This window comes from Symphalangus syndactylus, chromosome 16, assembly GCF_028878055.3.
Source record: "Symphalangus syndactylus isolate Jambi chromosome 16, NHGRI_mSymSyn1-v2.1_pri, whole genome shotgun sequence".
Taxonomy (NCBI): Eukaryota; Metazoa; Chordata; class Mammalia; order Primates; family Hylobatidae; genus Symphalangus; species Symphalangus syndactylus.
This window is the reverse complement of record NC_072438.2, coordinates 54273122-54300035: the sequence shown is the minus strand read 5'-3', so window position 1 is coordinate 54300035 and position 26914 is coordinate 54273122. Positions and strand designations below refer to the sequence as shown.

General features: G+C 39.1%; 2 protein-coding genes across 3 annotated transcripts in view; one reads left to right on the top strand and one right to left on the bottom strand.

Annotated features, from left to right (window-relative positions):
- CORIN (corin, serine peptidase) overlaps positions 1-26914 on the top strand; it is a 257414-nt gene that overhangs the window by 125839 nt on the left and 104661 nt on the right. The gene's annotated exons all lie outside the window — the stretch shown is intronic.
- On the bottom strand, positions 13089-13785 carry LOC129464991 (large ribosomal subunit protein eL15-like). Its single transcript, XM_055246567.2, has one exon. The coding sequence runs from the start codon at positions 13750-13752 to the stop codon at positions 13138-13140; it is 615 nt and encodes a 204-aa protein (XP_055102542.1). The 5' UTR covers positions 13753-13785; the 3' UTR covers positions 13089-13137.

The window sequence follows — 26914 nt, the reverse complement described above, 5'->3', positions numbered from 1 at the left end:
AGGTAGAGACCACAAGGAAACGAATAGTTTATGATAAAGAATAATTTGGAGATGTAAATTTCCTGGCATATCAGTTGGTTGTAGGTCCCTGAAATTCAGGAGAGAGGCTTGAGCTGCAGAGACAAGAGCTTGGGAGTTATTAATGTATGTGTTGGGCTAAAATCAAAGGAGTGAATGAGCTCATGGAGGGGGCCTGTGAAGTGAAAAGCAAAAAGTCAAGAAGAAAGAGGACAAATATCTCAGAACATTTAAAAGGGCAGGTTGCAAAAGCAGTTCTGATGACAACTGTCCTCCCTTGGGACCCATAGGAGTTGTGAGTAATGACTCAACAGACTCACCTTTTAACTACGACACGGACTAAGGAATAGACATCTTCTGCTTTAGTACTTTTCCTTCCTCGCTCGTGTTTTTCCTCTGTAGTGTTGATTAGGAAACAGGCCAGCAACCTGTTGGATTCAGAATTGGAAGGGAGTTGCATGAATTCAGGAAAACTGAAAAACAGTGGGATTCATTGTATTCAATAGGAAGATAGAAAAGGCATATAAATATTGTTCGGTCTAAAAATTAAATTTTCTAGTTTAAAGCTCATGTTAGGTTACAATGACAACTGTCATCTGCTAAAATCAAGGTTCTTACAATAACAATGACAATAACCGTAGCTAACTTTTATTGCACGCATGCTGGATGCCAATGACTGCTAATTGGTTTACGTGCCCTGTCTCATTTAATTTTCATTGCTACCTAATAGTTACACAATTATTATCTTTATTTTACAGATGAAGAAACTAGGGCTCATCATTTCAGGATATTCTCTGACAAGATAACCTTGATACTCAATGTATTTTTGAATGAGAGAATGTATCAAGGTTCTCTTAGCAACGAAGAAAATAGGGTCATTGAATTAATCCAATCCTTCGCATGGTAACTGGGAGTTTCATTGGAATTAGTGTTGGGAGCAACAGAATAAGTAGGCTAATCCTAATGTTTATTGGAGGAAAGAAAATAGACTTTTGGAAACTAAGTCTAATGAGATAGTGCTTTGTGTTGCTAATGTTGTGTGTCCATTTCAGCACTTGGCACATAGTCAGATGGCTTGTGTTCTGCCTGGCAGGAAGAACTCTGGTGACTTGTATTCCTACTGGGAATACTGTGCCCATTTGCTTCCCAGTTTCCCCGCCCTCCTGTATCCATCTCTGTTCCTCCTTCTCACCTCTCGTTGCCAGTTTATCACTTCGGTGGTGTGATATGGGGTTGTGTGTGTGTTTGTTCATCTTGTATCTAGTGCTTAACATTCCCACTATCTTCTGCTTCTGTCATGGTCCCTAAAGCAATATCAATGGACATTCCTACAACCTGCAATCATAAAATGTACTACAGTGCCTCTCTTTTTTTCGGTCTTTAAATGTAATGCAGATACTTTTCTTTCATTCTGTGCTATGCCCTTTAGAGGTCTAACAGACTGAACATGAAAGACTAAAATACTTGAGAAATTTGATGCAGGGGGCCTGGTCCTATCTCATAATCTCTTTTGTACAGGGCAAATAGCATTAGATTTAAAAATAGAAAGAAGCAAACAAAAGCAGTTGGATATTTAACCTAATAAGTTGAGGTTGAATCCCATTTCAGGGGCGAAGTCACTGTTGAATGTGGTCTGAGCCAGTGTTGGAAGTGTAAGAAAAAGGATGGATGAAGGATTGGGGACAGTGAATCAAAGGGCCGAATGAAGGATTTCTTGGCTGGAAGAATACAGACTGGTTAGAGAGGAAATGAAAGCTGAGAAAACTAGAGGAGGCCTTTGAAGCTGAGATCCCGGGAGTCTGCATTTGATAAGGAGAACAATAGAGAAGCCACAGTGGGGGCAGGGGTGACCTGGTCAAAGCTGTGGGTGAGAGAAAAAAATTTTTACCAATTGGTAAAATTGAGTGTGTACTGGTTCGTATACGTGAGTTGTCTATTAGATTCATGTGGTTGCTTGAAAAAGCCTGGAGGATGTTACATTGGAAAATAAAAGAGAAAAATCTATGGTTCTGAGATTTTTGAGTTTTAACATAAAAAGTGACTTTTCCTTTAAGGCAATTAAATATAATTTCTCTTGTTCAAGGAGTAGGTATTTTTTTGGATCCTGCCAATTGAACTTTTAAAAATATGCTTTAGTTCTAATTTTCATATTATTCTTTCTATAGAAATTTTGTTTGTAACATCAGTTACAACTAACAGGTATTTCTCTACTTTCCATTGTAATGAATGTGGTATATACATGTCTTCCAACAGTATTTTTTTTAGTTAACATATTATTTTTATTTTTTAATTTTTTTTAATTTTTTTTTGAGACAGAGTCTTGCTCTGTCCCCCAGGCTGGAGTGCAGTGGGACGATCTCGGCTCACTGCAAGCTCCGCCTCCCAGGTTCACGCCATTCTCCTGCCTCAGCCTCCCGAGTAGCTGGGACTACAGGCGCCCACCAACACGCCCGGCTAATTTTTTTTATTTTTAGTAGAGACGGGGTTTCACCGTGTTAGCCAGGATGGTCTCGATCTCCTGACCTCGTGATCCGCCCGCCTCAGCCTCCCAAAGTGTTGGGATTACAGGCTTGAGCCACCGCGCCCGGCGTTAACATATTATTTTTAACAGTATGAAAGTGGCTTCATTTTTATTGACTTTTTACTAATATTTATAAAGTGTCAACATTATTATGTGATAATTGAAGCCATCTTTTTAAAAGTTGATGCACAGAAATAAAATGCCTATGATCTATATTGAAGAAATGAAAATTTTCTCATAGCTGGATTTAGCTATAAATTTTAACTGCATTCTAAGTGAATATACACAAGTAGAAAAAGTCATCTATATATATTATATATCTGAACATTATTCTGTGTGCTTTAATATTGTATTGGATCATTATATAATCCTTTAAATATTAAGTGAAAATTTCCTTTACTATGTAAATAGAAAAGTTAAAAACAGACAATGATACTGTGATATTAAAGAAACAGCTCTGATTGTGTCCTGACAGAGGGCAAGGGTGTTTACATGGTTTTTTGCTAACACCACCAGAGAGCCCTTTGAGTTGCAGAAGTTGTGTACACAAAACTTTCATAGTTATCACTCAATCTCTCATTTATTGGTATGGCTTTATTTTATGCCCTTTTTTCTTCCAAAATCATTCAGTGAAACCAAAGCTGAGGTGTGTGAAAGCCCAAGGAGAAATCAAATATTGGAAGATCATAGTTGTTTGCACTAAGCACTGAATACTCTGAATGCGTCACTGTGTAAACAGAACAGATGTTGGGAGCAAGTTGGTACAGTGTAATGAACCCAATTGTAATCATAGATCATCCTGTTACTCTTTAGTGCCTCCAAGGTAGATGTTCAGAAGTAAACAACCAATTTACTACTAGGGAGCAACACAAGTGTTAGGGAAAATAGAGTACTACATTTAGTTCAATTGAGTATGTCAAATTACAATTTGAACAGCTCCCTTAAAATTCAGATGTTGGCCGGGCGCGGTGGCTCACGCTTGTAATCCCAGCACTTTGGGAGGCCGAGGCGGGCGGATCACGAGGTCAGGAGATCGAGACCACGGTGAAACCCCGTCTCTACTAAAAATATAAAAAATTAGCCGGGCGTGGTGGCGGGCGCCTGTAGTCCCAGCTACTCGGAGAGGCTGAGGCAGGAGAATGGCGTGAACCCGGGAGGCGGAGCTTGCAGTGAGCCGAGATTGCACCACTGCACTCCAGCCTGGGCGACAGAGCGAGACTCCGTCTCAAAAAAAAAAAAAAAAAAAAAAATTCAGATGTTGAAAATTCTTCTACTTCCCTTTCTCTTGGGGAGGAAACCTCACGCCAAACAGATGCGAAGTTTAGACTTTCTCAAAGCCTCTCTAGAGGCTTTGAACACTATTCCTTTGCCAACCCGTTCCAATATGTCATACTTCTTAGGAACAAGAAATTTATCTCTGCTTCATATTGCAGCATAGGTATTTCTTCACATTCATCCTCAATGGAAAGGACAAAACATTTGGTCACCTTCCTCCATGAGATCTTTCTTTATGTGTCTGAAGAATATTATGACGATTATGATCATGGGACCAATGTAATCAGGAGGTCCTGACACAAACCAGAAAGACACATTTTTGGAGGTGTTCTTATTTCTGGTAGATTATTCCTGGTTCCAATATCATGCTCCTTTTTTTTTTTTTTTTTTTTTGGAGACAGAGTCTTCCTCTGTCACCCAGGATGGCGTGCTGTGGCACGATCTCAGCTCACCTCCGTCTCCTGGGTTCAAGCAATTCTCATGCCTCAGCCTCCTGAGTAGCTGGGACTACAGGCATCTGCCACCACACTTGGCTAATTTTTTGTATTTTAGTAGAGACGGGGTTTCGTCGTGTTGCCCAGGGTGGGTCTTAAACTCCTGAGCTTAGGCAATCCTCCTGCCTCTGCCTCCCAAAGTGCTAGGATTACAGATGTGAGCCACTGGGCCTGGCCCCAACATCATGCTCTTTGATTCTGACTTGAAGGATGATCTCTTGGAGAGATAGGTGCTAACGTAAAAGTACCACTTGGATAGATAAGACATGTTTTCAGTTGTAATCAGTAAATTTTGATGGCAATATTTACTTATTTCTTTAGGTTAGAACACTTTTATTTTTTCCATAGTATTTTCTGTTTTAGTTTTTGCTTCATTTTATGTTTACTACTATTTTAGTTCTCTTCACTGTTATTATTTAGCCAAGATAATTTTGAATTCCAATTCTTTGGGTCTCCTCCTGCTTTCTTAGAGCTTCTTTTTTGGATTATCCTAATTACTACTAAGTAATAAAATAATCTTGAGGCCAAGATTTATGTTTATTAAACACTATTTTAAGATGTTAGTCATAATAGCAACATTTAAGTCTCATTCTTCTGAGTTCTTTCATTGTCACACAGCTTTTCTAGTGCATTGGCAATAGAAAGCAGAAAGATGTGTTGATTTGGAATTATGTCCATCATGTTTCCTCTAGCTAAAAAATCTGTTAACTTGTTCTGGATCAGGGGTCAGCAAACTATAGCCTGTGAGCCAAAGACAGCCTGCAGCCTGTTTTTCTGAATAAAATATTATTGAAACACAACCACACTCATTCTCTCTCACATATTGCCTATGGCTGCTTTTGCTCCACATTGGTGTAGTTGAACAGTTGTAACAGAAACTGTATGCATCACAAAGTCTAACAATTTACTATCTGGCCCTTTACAGAAAACGTTTGTCAGTCTCTGTTCTAGGTTAACTCTGAATTGGACATTAGGAAATCGTAGTTCCAGTTCTACCTCTAGTTTCTAATTAGCTTTATGACATTGGCCAAGTCATGTTTACTCTCCAGCATTGGTTTCCTCATTTCTGGGATTGGAAGCAGGACTGTGTGATTGATTGCCAGTCTCTTCTAGCTGTAAAATTCCAGAAATCTAATGAATCTTATTTTACCTAAAATAATTTAAAGTAGATTTTTTTCTTACAGATTAAATTTTGGGTTTGTGGTAATCACTTTTGAGTATGTTAGACATACATACAAATGTCCATACATATTCAAAGATATAAAAATAATACTAAAGTTTGTCTACATAAGCTCTATATGTGCCAAGTATAAAGGCAGGCACAATACCATATTTCTTTTAATCTTTAAAATAACTCTGCATCTTGGGTGTGTATGTTCACTTTTTAAAGAGTAAGGTGTTGAGACTCAGAGACAGCTGGTAAGAGGCAGAGCTGGGGCTTGAACCCAGTTCCATTGGTAAAACCCTGTGTCCTTTCCACTATAGCAACTGTCTCCTTTCATGAGGTACCTCTATTTTAATTCAGTCATTTGAATATATGGCCACACCTCACTTCTCCAGAGATTGCTACCCAAATTACTCAGAATATAAGTAATTATTAAAAAGCAAAAAGACAAAAGTGGTTATGATCTAAATAGATGTTCATTTATGACATTAAAAAAAAAAAGATTCCCTGAGGCCCTCTTTCGGAGCTTGTTCACTTTTATTAAAAAAAAAAAAATTAAAAATTTGCTTTTTTGGGTTTCCTAGATCTCTGTAATTAATGGGAAATAGATTGGAAATGTGGAGGGGTACAGTTACTGGTGCAGGGATATGGGCTCCGGCAGAGATCGGGACTTCTGTGATTATACCGCGGAGAAGGGTGACACACTCTAAATAGCAAGAAAGTCTTAGGCAGGTTAGCACAGGGACAAATTCACCCCAGGAGCCTCCACGCAGAGCTGAGAAGTTTTTGCTGTTCACCAAAAGTACCCTGGAGCATTAAGAAAGTGGTTAAAATGAACACACTACATTTCCGAAAGTAGAGAACAGGTTTTCCCTGTAATAGAGTTTTACTAAAATCGTGAAAGAATTTATAGCTCAAGTAGATAAGCTTCAGTTATTTGAATGTTTCCCTTCATGGGATATTTTCTTCCTTAAAAATGCTGAGTGGATGAAATACTGCCAAGTCTAGATTATTTAAGAAATCTTTCCCCAGATGTTCAACTACTTCTTACTTTTCTGTTTTTTGTTACTGTCTTGCTCATTATTCACGTTCTGATGACAGTGCTCTAGAGATAAATAAGCAATTAACAGTCTGACTTCTTGGCTTCATCTCTTAGCAGATTTTTCTCCACACCTAATTAAGTCTTAAGATTTTTCCATTATCTCTTTTTATTCCCTATAGCTTTGAAAAAAGTTTTATTGTTTTCTTTCTATTCTTCTAATTTTTTTCAGAGTAGAAGCCCATTTTTCCCCTCAGTTTTTAAAAACCACCTTACCCTGATCTATGCGTATTATCTACTATAAAGTTAATCCTGTAAAAGCAAAACTTATTTCTTCTGTTGGTTTTGGGGGAAACCTTACAGTGACCTCCAGAATGAATCGTGCCCACTCTGCACTTCCGGCAGCTCTTCCTTTTATGTTTCTCTCATGTACTGAATTCTTGGTTTCTTCTTTCTGATGCACAGGCATTTCTTTCCTTGGTGATTCCTTGACCCATTACTTCTAATTGACTAGTTTGAGTAATATTTTAACACCTCATGTATTTTTGAGGTAATATTTTATGCAAATTTGTTTTGAAAAGACTTGCTAAAACTTCTTGTGGAAACTAAGAGATTTGTAAACATTTAAGTAATTTATCTCTCATCCCTCTCTGTGTGGCAGTCAGGGGAGGAAGGATTGTTGCCCCAAGCCTGTTGCCATATACTTCCTTAAAATAAATGATGTCAGCCGGGTGCAGTGGCTCACACCTGAAATCATAGCACTTTGGGAGGCCAAGGCGAGTGGACTGTTTGAGCCCAGGAGTTCAAGACCGGCCTGGGCAACATGGGGAAACCCTGTCTCTACAAAAAATACAAAAATTAACCAGGCATGGTGATGCACACCTGTAGTCCTAACTACTTGGGAAACTGAGGCAGGAGGATCACTTGAGCCTGGGAGGCAGAATTTGCAGTGAGTGGAGAGTGTCCCACTCAACTCCAGGCTGGGCTACAGAGCGTGATCCTGTCTCAAAATAAAAATAAATAAATGATGTCAACATATATGACATTATATTATCATATATATCATTATAATATGTCATATTATGATTATATTATGTTAATTATGACTATATTATGATGCCAACTTAATAATGTCAGTAATAATAAAAAGATCAAATTGATTGAAAGCTCATTTGGTATCAGATGCTATGCTTAATTGTTCACATATATTATCTCAATTAATCTTCACTACAGTTCTATGATGTAGGTACAGAATTCCAGGAAGATTTCAGCTAATAAATTGGTTGCATTTCAAAGTTATATTTACAAATTGGTTATTTCAGATATGAAAGCTGTTTTCTCATAGAAGCAATGTTGTAGGTACAGCTCTAGGCTGGGCTGGATTGCCGAAGTCTGTCACATTTATTGCTAACGTGAGTAAATGAATGCCTTTGTGGGAAAGTGCTTTCAGAGTTCTCATTGTGATGTGAAGAACCCACCCACCTTCTTCCCAGGGACCTTACTCTCATACCAGGGACTTGACCTTATTTTCAGACCTGCTCAATGAATAGATCAACAATGGGAATGAACCCTCTCCAGATTCAAATGATGCAAATACTAAGCTGCCATAACAATAAAGATCCCAAAATAGAGTGGCTTAAATAAAACCTTTTTTTCTCTGTTAAGCAAGAGATCCAAGGTAAGCTTTTCAGTTTGCCAAGTCAGGCTTACCCCATGAAATTATCCAAAGACTTGGGCTCCATCTATTTCTTGCTTCACCAGTCCCTAGACTATGGTCTTCATCTGTGTGGTTGCAGCTGGCTGAGCCCTATGTCTGTGTTCCAGCTTGTGGAATGGTATGGAGAGGAAGTACATGGCAGCATGTCTCTTTGAAGGAGGTGAAGTAGAAGAATGACTTGCTCCCATTCTGTTGGAGAGGCCTTAGTAACATGGCTGCACCTATCACAAAGGGGACTGGGAAATGTAGTCTTTGGCTGGGTACATGGAGGCATCTTAAACTCCATTACTGTGAAAAATGTGGGGAGTGCATTCTGATGACAACCGGCAGTCCCTGCCACATTATAGTCATGGTTCCCTTGTCTATAGAGTGGCTCCTGCAGGATGGACTTTGGTAGGTGTGGCAGGAGAGATGTGGGTGGAACAAGGGTACAGTGATCAAGGGGTCAGGTTTGAGGGGTCCTGGGATGCTGAGACCCCTGCCAGTGGGACTTCCTAGGGGACTTCTCTGAAGCTTTCATCCCACTACCCTCCTTGCCATTCTTTTTTCTTCAAAGTCTGAGGGCAGGGCTGCCTTCATGGGTGGGTGACTTCTGCAGGGGCACAGGATCCTACTCTCAGAAGGGATCAGCATTTGGTTTAATGCTCTGCTGTCACGGCCTTAAAATTCTTAATAACTTTATCCTTAAACTTGCATTTTGCAGGTAAGTTTGATGGGTAATAGAGCATGCATGTGAGCAGTGGGGATAGACTAGATGGTGTAGTGTGTGCATCAGGGGCACATAGGCAGCATGCATGTGGGATAATTAGCCTGGCTACCCAAAGCACATGCTTGTGCGACACCTAGTTACAAACAGGACTGGGAAATGGAGTCTTCAGCTGGTAATCACAGGGCAACAAGGTGGCCGGGCCAGTGCCTGGGCACAGATTGGCAACAGCAGAAGCATCAGGTATGGTAGCAGCGGCCAAGGACAGGTGGGGAAGGAGGAACTCTATAGGGGGGCAGCACTGGTACCCCTGTGAAGCCAGCCTGGCTGTTTGTCCCCAAAGTCCGTCTCTGTGGCATCTACACAAATATTAACTCTTTAGCCTGAACCTTGGGACAGAAACTGCTTGGCAACATCAGGAAGTAGACGTTATTAGTAAATTATTACAAAATAAAGTCATACACATGAACATTGCAATAAAGCATTTATCAAGGAATTATTAGAGCTCTTTAAAGATTTTAGAATCTTTGGATTTAAATGCCGAAACATTGCAAAATGAATATCCACAAGCTTAGAAACAGAAGTTACATTTTACATTCTCAGTGGAAAAGAACGTTATTTTCACATGAACTTCAGATGGACCAATTATTATTGAGGAAGATAAAATGAAAATTTCCCTTGAAGTTGAAAATAGAGTTATAGAATGTATAAACAGGCACTTAAAATTATATACAAATCATGAGGCTACTTTCAATTTCTTGTACGATCTCCACAATTTTCAGGAAATGTCAGAAGAAACATCAAAATGTCATTGTATAAATTTACACTTAAAATTCAGACTTACACAAAACTGACTCATATGAAGAGTTAAGTCTTTGTATTAAAATTGTCCCATGAGACTCAACAACTCTAGACATACTAAAATTTGTATTTTGAAATAATTTATTAAAATTTATCCCAAATGTTGTCATAGCTTCTAAAATATTCTTAACAGCTCCAGTAACAGTTGCATAAGAAGAAAGATCCTTGTCAAACTTAACAAAAATTGCTTGCAACCTTGTATTTGGGTAGAGCTACTAATGTCATTTATAGCTATTCAGAATGAAAATAATTTTGCTAAAGTACAATTTTGATGGCCTAAAAAATAAATTTTCAAAACATTGAGTAAGAAAAACCTTATAATCAATTGTGATGTCACATTAATAATGTATTGGTATTATTTTATTTATTATTTTTAAAGGAAAAACATATTTATATTTTAGTATCTTTAAAGTTCATGCCTGTAATTCTAGTACTTTGAGAGGCCGAGATGGGTGAATCGCTTGAGCTCAGGAGTTTGAGACTAGCCTGGGCAACATGGCAAAACGCGTTTTTACAAAAAATACAAAAATGAGCCAGGTGTGGTGGTGGGTGCCTGTCGTCCCAGCTACTTGGGGACTGAGGTAGGAAGATTGCTTGAGCCTGGGAGATCGAGGCTGCAGTGAGCCAAGATTGCGCCACTGCACTCAAGCCTGGGCGACAGAGGGAGACCTTGTGTCTAAATAAATAAATAAATAAATAAATAAATAAATAAATAAAGTACTGCAAATTATGTAGCCAGCCCTGGCTGAAGGATTTATCTATCTGTTCAGCTTTCTGCAACTGCATCTTTGCTGTCTTTTCTATGTCTGCTGCAGAACAATATGACATCTCCTACCTTATTTTTTTGTCCTGAAATATATTGCTCTTTTGAGGTTTTAAAGGGATTTGGGTTGTTAACGACAAATGGAAAGGGAGGGAAGTGAAGTCTGAGCTCCTCCTCAGGCCATTGCCCTCTTCTGTTTCTTGCTCAGCTTTTGCTTCCTGGGAAAGTCACAAGCACTTGTAGCTGATAGCACAAAAGCACAGGGAGCACTTGGTTGAACAAGGCCTGATGTCAGATTTATTTACATTTTAGAGTATTATTCCCCAGTCTTTTGAACGTTCTCATTACAGGAGTAGGAGCTAACAGCAGTTCTCCTCCCATTGATCTTGCATGGCCAAGATGGCTGCCACCCTGGCTCCTCGCTGTAGGAGAAATGAGCAAAATAAGACCAGAGCCAAAGATTTCAACTAGAGAAAGATTCCAGGCTGCAGCATTTCTGACAAAGGCAATAGGAGGGAAGAAGAGGGCAGTTGGCAGGTGGGAGAGAAGGCACACTTGCTTGAGTCAACCATTTGCAAGTGGTTGTTGGTATGGAACCCAGAGGCACATAAAAAGTGAATAAGATATTAAGGCATCTGTGGTAGGGAGAATAATGACCCCCCAAAGATGTCCATGTTCTAAATCCTAGGACCTATAATTAGGTTATGTGGCAATGGAAATTAAAGTTGAAGATGGAAATAAGGGTACTCCTCATCTGACCTTCAAATAGGGGAATTCTGGGTTATCTTATTAGGCTCAATGCACTCATAAGCATCTTTAAAAAGGTAGGCAGAAGAGGGGAGTCAGAGAAGGAGATGTGATGACAGCTCAAGATCAAACAACTGCCATGTTACTGGCTTTGAAGACAAAGGGGATCCATGTGCCAAGAAATGAGGGATGCCTCTAGAAGACAGCCTTGCCAACACCTTGATTTTATCCCAGTGAGACCCCTGTTGGACTTTTGACTTCCAGGATTGTGGGAGAATAAATTTCTGTCGTTTTCAGCCACCCAATTTGTGGCAAATTTTTATGGCAGCAGTAGGAAACTAATACAGCCCTCCTGAGCATTGATATTAACAGCATGAACTCTGGAGTCAGACTGCTTAGATTCTGATACGTAGCTCCACCACCTATTAGCTTTTTTTTTTTTTTAGACAGAGTCTCGCTCTGTCACCCAGGCTGGAGTGCAGTGGCGCAATCTCAGCTCACTGCAAGCTCTGCCTCCCGGGTTCACGCCATTCTCCTGCCTCAGCCTCTCCGAGTAGCTGGGACTACAGGCGCCCGCCACCACGCCCGGCTAATTTTTTTTTGTATTTTTAGTAGAGACGGGGTTTCACTGTGGTCTCGATCTCCTGACCTCGTGATCCGCCCGCCTCGGCCTCCCAAAGTGCTGGGATTACAAGCGTGAGCCACCGCGCCTGGCCTACCTATTAGCTATTTTATGGGGAAAGTAACTGGAGCTTTAGTTTCATCCTCTAATCAATGAGGTTATCACCTCTTGAATGTGTTCTATGGAAAAATGAAGGTAAAGTCTTTAAGACATATGGAATGTCTTATTTCCACAGTATGTCTTGATTAATTTCCACAGACATACTGTGAGGAGACAGCACCAGATAAGTATTACCTTTCAAAGAATCATGGATGCCTGGCTCTTAGCATGGCAAAGGGCTTTCCTCCACTCTCACTCCCTTGTAATTTACTGCTCCCATCTTCTTTAGCCCCTGCTAACGCCACACTGACCCCTGGTCCTGTAGGGTCAGTACATACCCAGGTATATTCTCACCAGGGCCCCATTCTTTAGATGCCACCCTTTCCTATTTTCTCATCTAAATTCTCTAATGTCTTTTAAAAAAGTAGAAATAAAGAAGATGAATATGTTAAGTGCTATCTGCTGAGGTATTAATCACTGATAATGGCGTCATCTCTTAAGGTCTTGTAGTTTTGCCATGTCCAGGACTGTGCCTTTTGTGGAGAGCCCCTGGAGATCTTGGTTACTTGCAAGGTAGAGGAGTCCTTAGGAATTGGCTTTTAATTGAGGACTTTTGGCTTAAGTTAAACGAGTGGGATTCACAGTGAGGAATTTCAGCTGGGAAATATTTTAAGCAGAGAGACCTCCCAGGATTCCTTCGAATTATACCACATTTTATGAAGTTTTTGGCCTCCTGTTCTGTCTACTTTTAAGCTGTCTTGAAATGACTGTCACAAAATTTTCATAGGATAGTTGCTGAGAAAATTTGGTAGTTTTCTTTTTTTTCCTCTTCTTTTAAAGAATTTTTTAAGCCTATTATACCACACAGTATGTTTTATACACTAACATACAACTCCATAATAAGATAAAGCAAAGACAAAAAAGTTTATCTTATTAGAAACAAGATACACCACCACTTATTGTCTTCAAACATTATTGCACTTTAACTTTCTTAATTTGACAAAGCATTCAAGAAACATCTGCAGACTAGTTTTAACAGACAACACCTGTAAGCAGACATGACTGTCCTAAATTGTTTATTAGGTATGAATTTTACAGACTTTACTTATATCAGCGGTAACGGTGGAGCTGGAGAGTATTGCGCCTTCTCCAAGCTGCCCGGCGAGAACCAACAATAGTGTGGTGGAACTTATGGCCGTTTCCAAGGCCACGGCTCTTTCGGCCTGCAGATGTCAGCCCACGCATCTCCCTGTGCTTGTGGAATGTTCTGGTGATCCATTGGGTGTCAGGATTTCTTCTGATAGCTTTATGGAATGGATCAATGAGGATAACCTCAAAAAAATTGTATGTGGAATCCTCACCAACCCCGTAAGAATTCAAGACTCTCAGAGCCCCACAGTGGCGTCCAGCTCGCTCCTCTGCAACGGACTGAAGGCTTCGAGCAAACTTTAGCTGGTTAACACCATGATGGACAGGCTTGCCATAAGTTGCACCCTTAGGAACTGGGCATTTTCGGCCACCACGGTGAACACGAATCCTATATATAACGTAACCTTGCTTGGCCTTGTAGCCCAGTCGGCGCGCTTTATCAGGCCGGGTGAGGCGGGGAGCCCTGTGGAGAGCGGAGAGCTGGCGGTACTGCCAGCAGCGGACCCTCAGAAGAAAGCACATGACATCAGACTGCCTCTTTCTCCACAGCTCCTGGATATACTTGTATGCACCCATCTTGGCTTACCTGATGGCTGCCGCCAGACGGAAAGGCAAAAGTTGGTAGTTTTCTTGAAAGTCCATAGAGTAGAGCAGTTTAGAGCTTATGATGCCAACAATTTCAGAAGGACTTTTCTACAGCTGTGAAGAATTTCATTTCAATCTGGATACCATGGTGAGAAATTCTAACAGGGATTTGTAGTGAGATTATCTTGTAATGAGATCACCTGCTGAAAAATCCATTCAGCATCCACAGAAATCACATTATGTACAAATTACAGTAGTAAAAATGTATAAAAAGCCATTTGAAACAAAACTGGCTGAGTAAAAACTGAATTTCTGAAGTTATTGTTTATTATGAGAATGTAAAAAGTAAATTCTAAAATAAATGCACAAAGAACATAGTTATTGGTTTATGAGGATTCATATTTTTGTGTTGGCAGGTAAAATGCAAAATGATTTTTAAAAGAAATATGATTTTATTTTAAAATGAATACTGAAAACACATGAAGTAGGATGGTTTTCAAATACTGTTACACATGGGGACACTTCACAAATATTTTACGGGCCATGTGCTTGAGTTTATGATGTGGTCTCCCTCTTGTGGTCGGTGTTAAGAAAGGTACTGGCTTCAAAGCAGTTACTAAATTTCTTTCCCTTTTGCTGAAATTTGAATCTGGAAAGCATTTTGAGAGGTCAGGCTACATATTTTACATTTTGACCATGGCTTTTGGGAAGCTTCATTGTTTTAACAAAAATCAACCGATCGATCAATCTGTCTCCTCCCACTATGGCCACGTCAAAATCAGTTTTGACTATTAGGAAATCTGACCTAGTTTCTCTATCTTGTGGCCTGTTTTTGGTGTGTTGTGGCCAGAATGTATCTCTTAATTTTGGCAGTAGTATTTTCCATCTGCTTTAGAAAGGCTCTAGGTGAATGAGAAGTTTATTTAGTTCATGCTCTACACTTGTCACTCTTCTGGGTCCTTCAGCCACAGCAAGAAACCAAACAGGTAAAAATCACTGCCCTCACAGAATTTTTGTTCTATCACAAATATAGGCATGGTTTATGAAGACATAAACCATGAAGACTGACATGTTAGACTTCACGTTTGCAAAACTTTCATATAGCTGAAGAAGCTATAGATTTAAAAGACAAATACATGAAACACTGGGAGAAAATAATTGCAACAAAAGGAGCTCTGATAAACCAGTCAGGGGAAAAAAAAAAAAACAATAGGAATGTGTGCAAACGGTAGGAGTAGGCATAAACTGTGAAGGGCTTTCACTTACCTTAAGTAATCATTGGTAAAGTGGGATTTCATTATTTCAGATTTACTCAATTGCAGTCACAAGCCAAGTATGCCCTTCAGAAAAGATACCTCTTAGCTGAAATCCACTGGGTCGCCATGCCTGTCACCTGGTGAGGGGATCAGGCTGAATTCCCCTGTGTGTGCCTCACAGCGACTACGTGCTGAGTATGGCTGCCATCGTGTGATACGGCTTGGAAACTGCATGTGTCCTACCCTTTTGTCAAGTGGAAAAAAATGAACCTTTTCTCAGAAATATCACCTGTATTCTGAGTTCAGCCCCTCCTCCCAAACCCTCCACCACTGACAGATCTTCATGTTATGAAACCTCTCGGGGTTAAGCATATTCAGTTGATCAACAGAGTGTTTTTAGAGGAGACTCTGTATCTGCTCAAATTGCAGCAATGAGACTTCATAGGAATAGGAGCACAGTTTTTGACTTCCCATTATCTGCTCAATGCATTCCCTCTTCTCAGGGATAAAGTAGACCATTCTCTGCTTGACTCAGGGCTAATCTTAAGGCCAGATATTTTCTGTACATTTCTTCCCCTGTAGTCTCTCCTGAAACTTCAACCTCTTTGAACCTCTTACCCCTTGTTGCCCTGGCTCATTCTGTCCCCTTGATTGGATGGCTATAGATTGTTCACAGGGGCCATCATTCCTGTTTACCAGTATAAAAGAACATGTGAGTCCTGTGAAGATTGTGGAAACATTTTAGCAGTTTTTCTCCCCTCCCTGCTGAGTGCTTGGTTATTGTGTAACCAATCCTCTAGACTTAGCAAATTGGCAGCTATGACTCTGGAATGCAAGTTAATTAAATTGTGCTTGTATTTAGTTTTACGCAAGGTTAATTTTTTTTTCCCTGTTAGGTTTAGTCTGTGTGGCTTTGTTATATGCAATCCTGGTAACTAGGGATACTGAGAGATATTTTATGTAGTGTGTTGTGAAGGGCATGCGGTAGTAGAAAAGCAGAGGAGCCTGGGAGAAAGAATCCAGAGACCTCTGTGTTCCACCAGTGTGTAAATCATTTAATGGGACACAAACGATTAAACAGTGAAAATCAACTTTCCTGAAGCAGTTGACTTCCTTTTCTGTTTATGAGCCAAAGAGAAGTTAGTATTAAATAATTCTGTCCCTAGATGTTGCTGTATTAATGCCTGTGTGTGTTGATCACTTGAGACCACTTTCTCCTCCAGTTATCTGGGTTGTTTCAAAGAACCCAGGTGCCCCTACCTTCCAAGTCTAAGTAGGTGTGCTATATCCGTAAGGGTGGGGGTTAGGACCTCAGCTTAATTGCAGGTTAACCCTTTAAGTAAAAGGCGTTTTTCAATAGTATGAGATAGCCATCTTTCAGAGGTGAGTTGTACACTTCCCCGCCTTAGTAAACAGAACATACTGGGCCTTACCTGATTTGGTGCTTGGCACTTCATGTCCATTACTGATTAATATACTCAGAGACAATCCCAGAGTAGGTGGGATTCAGATAAGGAAACTGAAGCTCAGTAAAGTTAAGTAATTTGCCAAAGCAGCACAGATAGTGTAAGTTTAAATACCAATCTCTGCTTTTCTACAGGATTACCTTTATTTTGCCATCTCAGGTCATGACTGTGAATAGTTTCTTTTCTGGTCTGTAGTCCAGTATTAGTGTGGATATTAGGGTGTTTATAAACTTATTTCCTCACCATTTTTTTTCTCTTAACTATGGTAGTGTTCAGAATGGAAGTTATCTGATTATTCTGGGGTAGTTTAAGCATGAAGGGTCAGATGTTCAGAAGTAGCTAGGTTTTCTCAATTCTACCTTGACCCAATGAATGTGTGCTGTCACTACCAGCTGCTGCATGGGAGCTGCTGGGTGGGGTTCGTGTGGTCAGTGAAGGGAATGGAGAGTATAGGAGGGGCTCCAGCGGAGTGCTGACCTAGGGCTTCAGAATCTTGGCATCCAACCACTGGTTATCCAATCCGGAAGATAGTTGAGGTCCTACAGTACCAATATCCTGAAGATCAGTGGATTTTTAAAAATGCTAATGCTGAGAAATACCTAATGTAGATGACGGGTTGATGGGTGCAGCACACCACCATGGCACGTGTATACCTATGTAACAAACCTGCACGTTCTGCACATGTATCCCAGAACTTAAAGTATAATAAAAAAAAGAAAAAAAAGAATGCTAATGCTTTGAAATAGTCAAGTTATAGTAATCAACAATAGAGAGTAGGTAGGAAAGTGATGCAGTACATTCTTCATGGGATTGGAAGTGAATTTTTAGACATTAGGTTAGAACTGTGATCTGTTTTTGAAAGATATTTTTCAAAGTTCTTTTCACTGTAAATTTGAAAGAAGTATCTTTTTTTCTATTTCTGGTTCTCAGGATACATAATATTGTAAAGTCATAGGCAATTTATTTTAGCTTTTAAATAGCCAATACATAAAATGGACTAAAAGAAACTGTGGTTAAAAATAAGTTTGGTTAGAGTTGAAATGAAGTCCACAATTGTTAACTTGTAGAATGAAATTCGTTCAATTTGTACAGTATAGCCCAACAAAAAAGAAAAATACCATGGGATGGCTCTTCAAACTGATGATTTTTCTTTGTTTATGTTTGTCCTAAGTCTTTCCATAAACGTTGTGACTGAGTTACACATTTAAAAAAGGTCTAGAAAAAATATTAATATATATGGCTTTTCAGATACTACCATATGTATGCAACAGACTATTTTCTTTCCAAATAAAATATATCCCCTTTATTTCTCTTACATTTATATGCAATCATTTAACTCTTTTATAGAAACCATCCTGTATTTGTTTAAAATTTGTCAAAGATAGTTTATATGTTGTTCCATTGTTATTTTATGATTTGTAGTTAATAAATGCAAAGTGTCACTTGAAACAGCCTTATAATTGGAAAAAAGTCTCAAAAATATATTAAAGTATTGTTAAACACAATTTTTTTTAGAAACTAAGTGTTTATTTCCTAAAGCAAATTCAGAAGGTAGCACCTTCCAAGAAACCTAAATGAGAAATTATCTTTGAATTTAGAAACATCTGTCTGACTCATTGAGAGGCAGATAATAAGCACAAAGTTTAAAAATTGTCCATGTTCGTTAGAAATTTGAAATTATGTTACTGCACTTCTGTTCAGGAAATGATAAATAACAGAATCATGATGTACATCTTATTTTCCAATGATTTAAAAAAAATGCTTCTGGGTCATATTTAGGACTTCTGTCTGCCTTCCTTCCTTCCTTCCTTCCTTCCTTCCTTCCTTCCTTCCTTCCAGCATTGAAATGTAATTAAGATTCTTTAGATTTCTGCTTGGCTGTCTGTTTCTGGCAGTCTCTGATCATAAAGCTTAGCTTCCTGCTTTTTACTCTGCCTTTAAAAAAAAACTTTCTACTTTGTTTAATTAGATTTAAAATCTACTGTGTAGGATTTTTTACTGTGATTGTACTTGAAATGTTGAATGATGACATGGAAATGCTTTCTAAACCCTATTTACATTCTCTCTCCTATCAGAGTGCCACCAGTTACAGATTTATTCTGTTGTTTCTTGACAATGTTTTAGAAAATGTTATAATGACTAATTTTTTTTATAGAGTAATAGCTCTTCCATCATGCTGTCAGATAGGCAGTAAGTATACTTAGCTCTTATTTTTAGGAATTTAAGCTGAAGGCCAGATGGCAAAGTTTTCATTGAATCAAAGCATAGCTTTATCTCAAAGGAAAAAAATGAGCCAATGAGTTGACTTAATTTCAGGAGTTGTTTGGGATTTTCTCTGAACATTTGTTTGACAGAGACAGTTTCTCACTAATTGAAAGACATATAAATGACACCAAGGGACGCTGAATGAAAGAGTTGTATTGTTGTGAAGGGGCTGATTTTACCTTGTCTTTGCAGCAAGGTGAACCCTACAGCCCATAAAAGAAGATGTCACCATGACATTGCCTTTTTTAGAATATTGATGGTAAGAGCTCCTTAAGTGCATTTATTCAGCAGGCATTTACCAACCACCTATCATATGCTACTTTTCAACAAAAATGTGTAAGTTAAAAGGTACTAATGGAGACCTTTGCATTCTCAGTAATGAAGGAAACATCAGTATAATAGCACAATCTACTAAGAAGACAACAACAAAACAAAGTGTGTTTTCATCTCTGCAGCCTCCAGAACCGGAAAGCAGCATTGAGGAGGGAAGGACTGAGCAGAGATTGTGTTGGGTCACCCAGGTTGAGTGGCATAGAGAGAAATGTCTGGAGGGTGGAGGAGGAAGCAGGGGGATGTAGGAGACATACCCTAAGCCTTTGGCATTCCCATTACATAGCAGAGACCAGTGCTCACATGCTTATAGAAGAGGCTGGACCTCCTAAAGGAATGGCTGTGTGGGGCAGCCAGGAAAGCTGGACCCTGGGGACCATGGCCCTGTACCCTGGCTTGACACAGACACAATGGCGCATTCTGTCTAGCACTCACTTGAGGACTTAGAGGCCATGAGCCTCTGGCACTTCTCTGAGGAATGAAAGCTAGAGGTCCTTCCTTTGTTCTTCCAGGTTCCATGTAAGCCCCTTGGATCCTTGTACCATCCTAAGGAGGGAGAGGATCTTTCTCATCAGCTTTTTGAGTGGGGAAGTATGAATTTACTTTAAGAAAATACTGTGGCTTTTCTTGTACCCTGATGTAACAGCGTTGAATCCACACACTGTACACCTTCAAGCAGGGCTATTCTGAGCTCATTTGTGGGTCCAGGTGTCACTTCTTACTTTGAGTCTTCATGTTCTATACCTTTCCCGAGTCCCCCTCTACCCCTAAAAGTCACTCATTCTATGTTTCATTTCTCGAGTCTAAGTATAATGAAAAGCTAATGATAACATAAAGCTAAATAGTCTATAATTACATTCAGAACTAAGTATTCAACTGAACACAAAATCTTAAGGGTGAAGGAGTTTTCAAACTTGTTTTTGACAACAAAAGCCCATTTTCAAAGAAAATTTTCCATGAACTCATAAGTATAAAGCAGCCAACAGTAGAGCTCTTTGGTTGAAATGGAGTAGGAAACTGAGTACACCCCTTTAATCCATGATGTGGCCCCAAAGCCCCTTTCCTTCCTAGCCTTGAGTTCTTCTAAAACCTACCATTTTAACCCAAAGTATGGGTAACGTGGGTGTCACGGGTGGAATGTTAGACACATCATTGCAGGCCAGTGGGGAAGATTATTTTCTGTACAAGGGCCATCTGTTGTCCTACTAAGAGCAAATGCCACTCATAAGCCAGATGTGTCTGCAGGCTTGAGTGAGCATCACACTATAACACAGAGGGATTTTTATCCTGCGTCAGTAGTTTATTCTCCTAGCAATGTAAATAATAAGTTGTAAGATATTCATTGCCATTGAGAGCCAAGAAATAGGAACGATCATTTAGTCATGCTCCATAGACACCTCATATTCTCAGTTTTCATTTATTTATCCAACAGATATGTAACTTGCACCTATAATGTGTCAGTTCTATTCTAGACTCAGGGTATAGCAGTAAGAAAAACTGATAAAATGCCTTTCTTCAAGGAAATTGCGTTCTAGAAGGGAGAGAGAGACAATCAGCAAACAGAAATCTTCTGTGAATATAAATTATGTGAGCTATAATAAAACAGTTTTTTTTTAAAGAAAGCTGCAATTTTGATGGTCTTGGGCATTGGCACTATTAGGAGTGGTTAGTGTAGTGCCTGCCCTGCATTTAATAGATGTCTAAGAAGAGAGTGAGAAGGATTGCTTAGCTTGGAAGACAGATACTTCTTCTGAGGAAGCCACATTTAATGATGGGATTAGAGGGACAGAAATACATAGATTGAATTAATTTTTAGAATGTAAGTATATTCTTGATGTGGATGATATCCTGTTTTCAAAGGAAAGTTTGAAATTTTCCAAGCTCCTAGATATTCAAGGATGGTCATTGTTTATTTGACCTGAGCCAACCTATAGTCAGAAGTTAGTACTGTCAGTCATATATTGCCTAACGACAGGTATACATTCTAAGAAGTGTGTTGGTAGGTGATTTCATCATGTACAAACATCAGAGTGTACTTACACAAACCTAGATGTAGAGCCTACTACACTTCCAGGCTATTAAGTCTAGCCTATGGCTTTTAGGCTACAAACCTGTACAGTATGTTACTGTACTGAATACTCTTGGCAATTGTAACACAATAAGCATTTGTGTATGTAAACATATCTGCACATAGAAAAGGTACAGCAAAAATTTGGTATTGTAATCCTATGGGGCCACTGTTGTATATGTAGTCCATTGTTAAGAAAAATGTCGTTACGTGGTACATGACTTGTACATCCAGCATCCACTCATGTCGCAGTACCTCCACAGCTACTCAATAGACTCCCAGCTGCCATCCCTACTTCTTCCCTTGTCCCCCTAGAGTCTATTTCCAACACAATAGGCAGAGCAATCCTTTAAGAATTTCAGTCAGATCATGCCACTCTTTACTGAAAACCATGTAATGACCCTTGTGTTAAAGTTACAAAGTCATTACAAAGGCCTGCAGAGCCCTGTATGTTTGGACCCTTCCTTCTGCTTGGCCTCGTTCTTGTGCTTGGTCCCTGCTCATGCTACTCTAGCCACACAGGTCTTTTTGCTGATCCTGGCACCTGCTGGGCAGACTCTTGCCCGAGGAACTTTGCACTAGCTCTTCCTTGAATCTTCCTGAGACTCCCTCACCTCTTTCAAGTTGTTGCTCAAATGTCAGCTTTGAGTGAGGCCTGCCCTGGCACCCTAATTAATATCTCCCTTACCCTGCAGTACTCTCTTCTTCATAGCATTTACTAACATCTTGTGTGATACATAAGAATTTTAAAATTATGCTTATTGATATAGTTTGTCATTCTAGAGTATAAGCTTCCCAAGGCAAGGGAGCTATTCTGTATTCAAAAATACATAATACAGAATAGTATTAATTATTCTATAATAATTATAGATTATGCAGAATAATAGTTATTCTGTAATAATACGGAATGCTAAAGAAATGAGTGCATAAATCAGAGGACAACACAAGCCTTGCAGATGGAGGAAGGCATGTGTTATACCTCCAATTCCTCAGGAAATAACTTAAAATATGTCATTAGATATTTCTGTTTTCCAAAAAGTAGAAATACTGTACTTCTAATGGAGACTCAGCCACCTTTTCAAATTTCTCTCTCCCCCAGCACAGTGCCCAGCAGCACCAGCTCCCCTTTCTCCTCATGGGAATTCTCACTCCTCTTATTTTTTATTTTCATTTTCATTATTATTATTATTTTTTTGAGACAGAGTCTCCCTCTGTCGCCTAGGCTGGAGCACAGTGGCATGATCTTGGCTCACTGCAACCTCCGCCTCCCAGGTTCAAGCGATTGATTCTCCTGTCTCGCCTCCTGAGTAGCTGAGATTACAGGTACATGTCTCCATGCCTAGCTAATTTTTGTATTTTTAGTAGAGATGGGTTTCACCATGTTGGCCAGGCTGGTCTCGAACCCCTGACCTCAGGCAATCTGCCCGTCTCGGCCTCCCAAAGTGCTGGGATTACAGGCATGCGGCACTGCACCTGACCCCTGACTCCTTTTGTACTCAGAGCTTCCAGACCCTCATCCATACCTGCTGAAAATATCTTAATTTCAGCAGAATGAAGGGCCTTCCACCTAATATCACTCACCTCCTCAGAAGGCAGGGTCAAGTCCATGCTGGGTTGGTTGAGCACACCCTTAGATTTTCTCTCTCCTTTCTCACCTCTTGTCTTTTACCCCAATCCTTTTACCAATCTATTGTGCCTAAAGATACAGTGCTCTCCCCAAGAAGTATTCTTGTATCAGCTGCTGAAAGATTACACTCAGTCTTTTTCATCTAATGACATAACCTTGTAAAAGGTAAGGGCAATAGTGGTTTATAGTACTTGATTTCGAGCAGCATGGAGAATGCAGCGCTGACAGGCTCTCAGCACAGGCCCATGTGATGTGCAGAGCTGGGTCAGCTTTCTCTTCCGAGGTGGAGTTGAAACTGAGCTTTTGACTTTCAGCAAGGGCTCAAAGACAGGGCAAGTAAGGGCACCATACAGTCCATGGCAGGCTGGTGGATAATTTTTGAAAAGGACTCTAAAAGTTAACAACCAGAATAATGAGAGCATTTGCCAATAGTATTGATACACAGACAGAGAGAGCCTAGGAAGCTGGAAGCAATTGCAGAAAATCTCCAGGTGATTTCAGGCTAGGGATTATTATTTTAGCAGCCTGTTGTCAGAGACAAGAATACTAAAAAGAGCTGATCATCCTTTGAGTATGTACTCTTCAAGATCCATGTCATTCTGAAGTCCAGGGGATGCATAATTGTCCCCATCATCTGGACATGTAAACTAGCTTTTTATGTAGTATAACTTTATATACCGCTATTTTTGCAGTAGTATTAGTTAACTGTCCCATGTGTAATGGAAGTCAGCTTTGGCAGTGAAGTATCTTTACTTGGTAAAATTATCTTCATCAGATGATGATCAGTAGAATATATGCTCTATTTGGGGATTTTTTTTTGTTTTCTTCTCTGCTATATTACCAGAGGTTAGAATAGTACTTTGCACATAGTAGACACTCAGTAAATATATATTCAGTGAGTGAATGAATGTTCCAGTTATCAATCTGCCATTGATTTAAATTCCAACATATACCTCTTAGAATTATAGATGATGTTAGTGGAAATAGTTTCAAGATTGTATAGCATGACTTCTCATGGAATCTCCCTTTGTCATCCTAAGGGGCCACTCAAAAGCCTGTTGGAAAATGATTGTTATAAAGACAGTGATATTTATGGTAGAAAAATCTCTACAGAAACCTGATAAGAGCTCTCTCAGGGTGTTCAAAAAAAGTAGAACGGACATGGAATGTCATCTCATCTGGATCCAATTCACTGCAAGACAGACATTTGTCTTTTGTTTAGAGAGAAAAAGACAGTGCTGAAGTTTTACTCAAACCTAGTGCCCTTAAATTGGCCGAGTATCAGCCGACGACACTATTGCACAAGTACCAGGAACAGGGGAGTGGGTGTGGCATGGAGGATTGGGCCCGGATCCTAGACCTTGGGATTTGGGGTGTTTTTCGTCTTTCCTTAATTATGTGGCTTTGGCCCATTTCAATGTTGACCTCATGACACTTCATTTCCTTCATTTGTAAACTACCAAATAAAATATGTTTGTAGTACTTTATTAATTGAACAGTTTTATACAAGTAAAGTGGAAATTCTGAACACAGGTTAAGAAGAAATCAAACAGAAAGATTATACAAAAGTTATTCTAGTTTTATAAAAGTAATATTAACTACCAAAACTGTGAACTTTCAAAGAAAGAACAAGAACACAGTAACAATTTATGACACCCTAAAACCAAGGACAGCCACACTTCCAGATGAGGAACCACATAAAAGAAGTCAGTTTCTGCTGAATCAGCCAAGACAGGGGATATCAATAATCAAAACAATGCAAGCTGTGCTGGGTTTTAAATTTGATCCAGATTTGAGATGACCATATGCAAGAAATGGCTTTACTGGAGTCAAATATATAGGGTCTTAAAGATAAAATCTAGAGGTTAGGAGCTATTGAATGTTGAGCTTTCAGCTCCATTTCCTGAGGAATCATCGGAGCCATAGGTGGGGAATGCAATAATTCTTGTGAGGCATTGCAGCTGCTAAAATGCAGACATATGGAATTTTTGCACTCTCTAGTATAATACAGAAACAATCTCACAATAAGATAAACATTCCTTTAAAACTTTCTCTTAACCCTAGAGAGAGGATATTGCACAGGCTGGATGGGTAAAATCTTAGTATTTTGGTTTTTCGTTTTTAGATCTGGTTTTCTGTGAATCGTTTAGGAGTCTGTATTTGTAGCTATAGGAGTGCACTCCTGTGCAAAATCTTCTGATACCGTACTAAACATATTGGATATTTTGGCAGTTGAAATCCATAGATGTAATTTGTATTGATACTGAAATTATGGACTATAATGGAAAACTGGGCTTTTGTTGTTGATATTGGGAAGATGTTACATGAAGTAGCATCATAAGAAACTTACCAGATCAACTAATGCTTAATGTTCAATGAGTTGAAATGCTGATTTCCTTGATAGCATTGGGAAATAATTCATTAATTTTGTTTTTTTCTGCTTTATGGCAATATAGCATTCTATTAGGGATTAAGGTAACTTTTTCCATTGAATCGAGAACCTCCCGAGTGCCAGCCACTGGTTGGGTCCCAGGAACATGGGTGGGAAATATATTAATCGAGAACCTCCTGAGTGCCAACCACTCCGCTGGGTCCTAGGAACATGATGGGAACTATAACAGACATGGGCTTCACTGACTGGAGCTTTCAGCCTGTACTTTTCTCTATTTCTATTGCTGAGTTAAACTGTTCCACATTCCTGAATTCCCTGTAACTAGTCAACAAGGTTCATCTTATCAAGGAATACATACTGCAGGGAATGGTGGCAGTGACCAGGCAACTGACCACACAGCCAACACACACACACACACACACACACACACACACAAGCTTTGGTGGAAGGTGAGAGAGAGACAGAAGGAGATTTTTGAAGGTTCTACTTAACTTTTTTTTATCTGAAACTAGAGCTCATAAAAAAGTTATTTTTTTCCCAGCTAAAAAGATAAAACATCATCATTGTAAGAAAATTTGTAAAATGCAGAATACAATACAGTAAAAAGTAAAGTTACTTTAATCCTAATACCAAAGATAATATACCTCTCCCGATGCCAAACTGTATTTTGTTTTCTAGGACCAGTTGGTGTTTTCTCATCTAAAATAGCTTGAACTTTGTCCTTGGACATTAAGTGTTTTCTACAATGTAGTTTTCAATGGCTGTAACAGTATTCCTCATTATGGTGGTATCAAAATTTATTTAACTAGCCCCTTAATGTTGCATAGTGGTTATTTCCTAGTTTCCTCATTTTAAACAATGATGGTATGAATATCATTAAACATAAAACATATATTCATAATGATTTCCTTTTTATGAAGTCTAAGAAATAAGATGATTGCTGAGTCAAAGATTATGCACACTTAAAAGGCATTTGATGCACATTACCAAATATTTTTTATCTTAACATCCACTTTGTTGAGCTGATTTATCCTTTTATTAATGGTCTTCCTGAAAAATTTTCTATCTTTTTGTCTTAAATTTATTGTCTACTGTAATTTTGAAGCGGTGGAATATTTATTGCATTTTGAAAAGAAAAAGAACACCAAAATATTAAAAGCAAAAATATAAAAATGTAACTGTGTTAAGGAAAAAGAAATGAAAATTTTATTAGTGAATGCCGTTTCCCGTTCCTTATGCCAAAATAGACGCTGACATTTTAACTGGCATTTTCATTAAGGCAAGTAAATACATTTCAAATACAGGGCACTGGGTCTCTATACTATGTTCAAATACACATCCATTTACTGACTGTTTTTACTGGAACTTTCTCTGTGGTACATAGAGTAGCTTTTTAGAAAGGTAGACTTTTTAAATGTTGGTTCAATTAGTAGCACTTTACTTGGACATAATTTTCAATTGTTTAGAAAAATACACCCATTGGGTATTCTCCCCACAAAAATTGTGCAAATGATGAAGCTACCCTCTTGCTCTCTGAACATGGATGCCTCACTCTGCAAGCCCACTGGCGAACTATCTCCTGCTTTCCTCAGACAAGCAAGCACTCTTTGTATTATTTCCAGGTAATTTTTCAATTAATGTGCTAAGATGCCAAAGAAAAATTGATGACAATAAAACTGAGGGAATTTGGAAACAAATCTGTTGAATAGCAAAAGAAGATTTTCTATGTATTTATCTTTTGTAATCCTA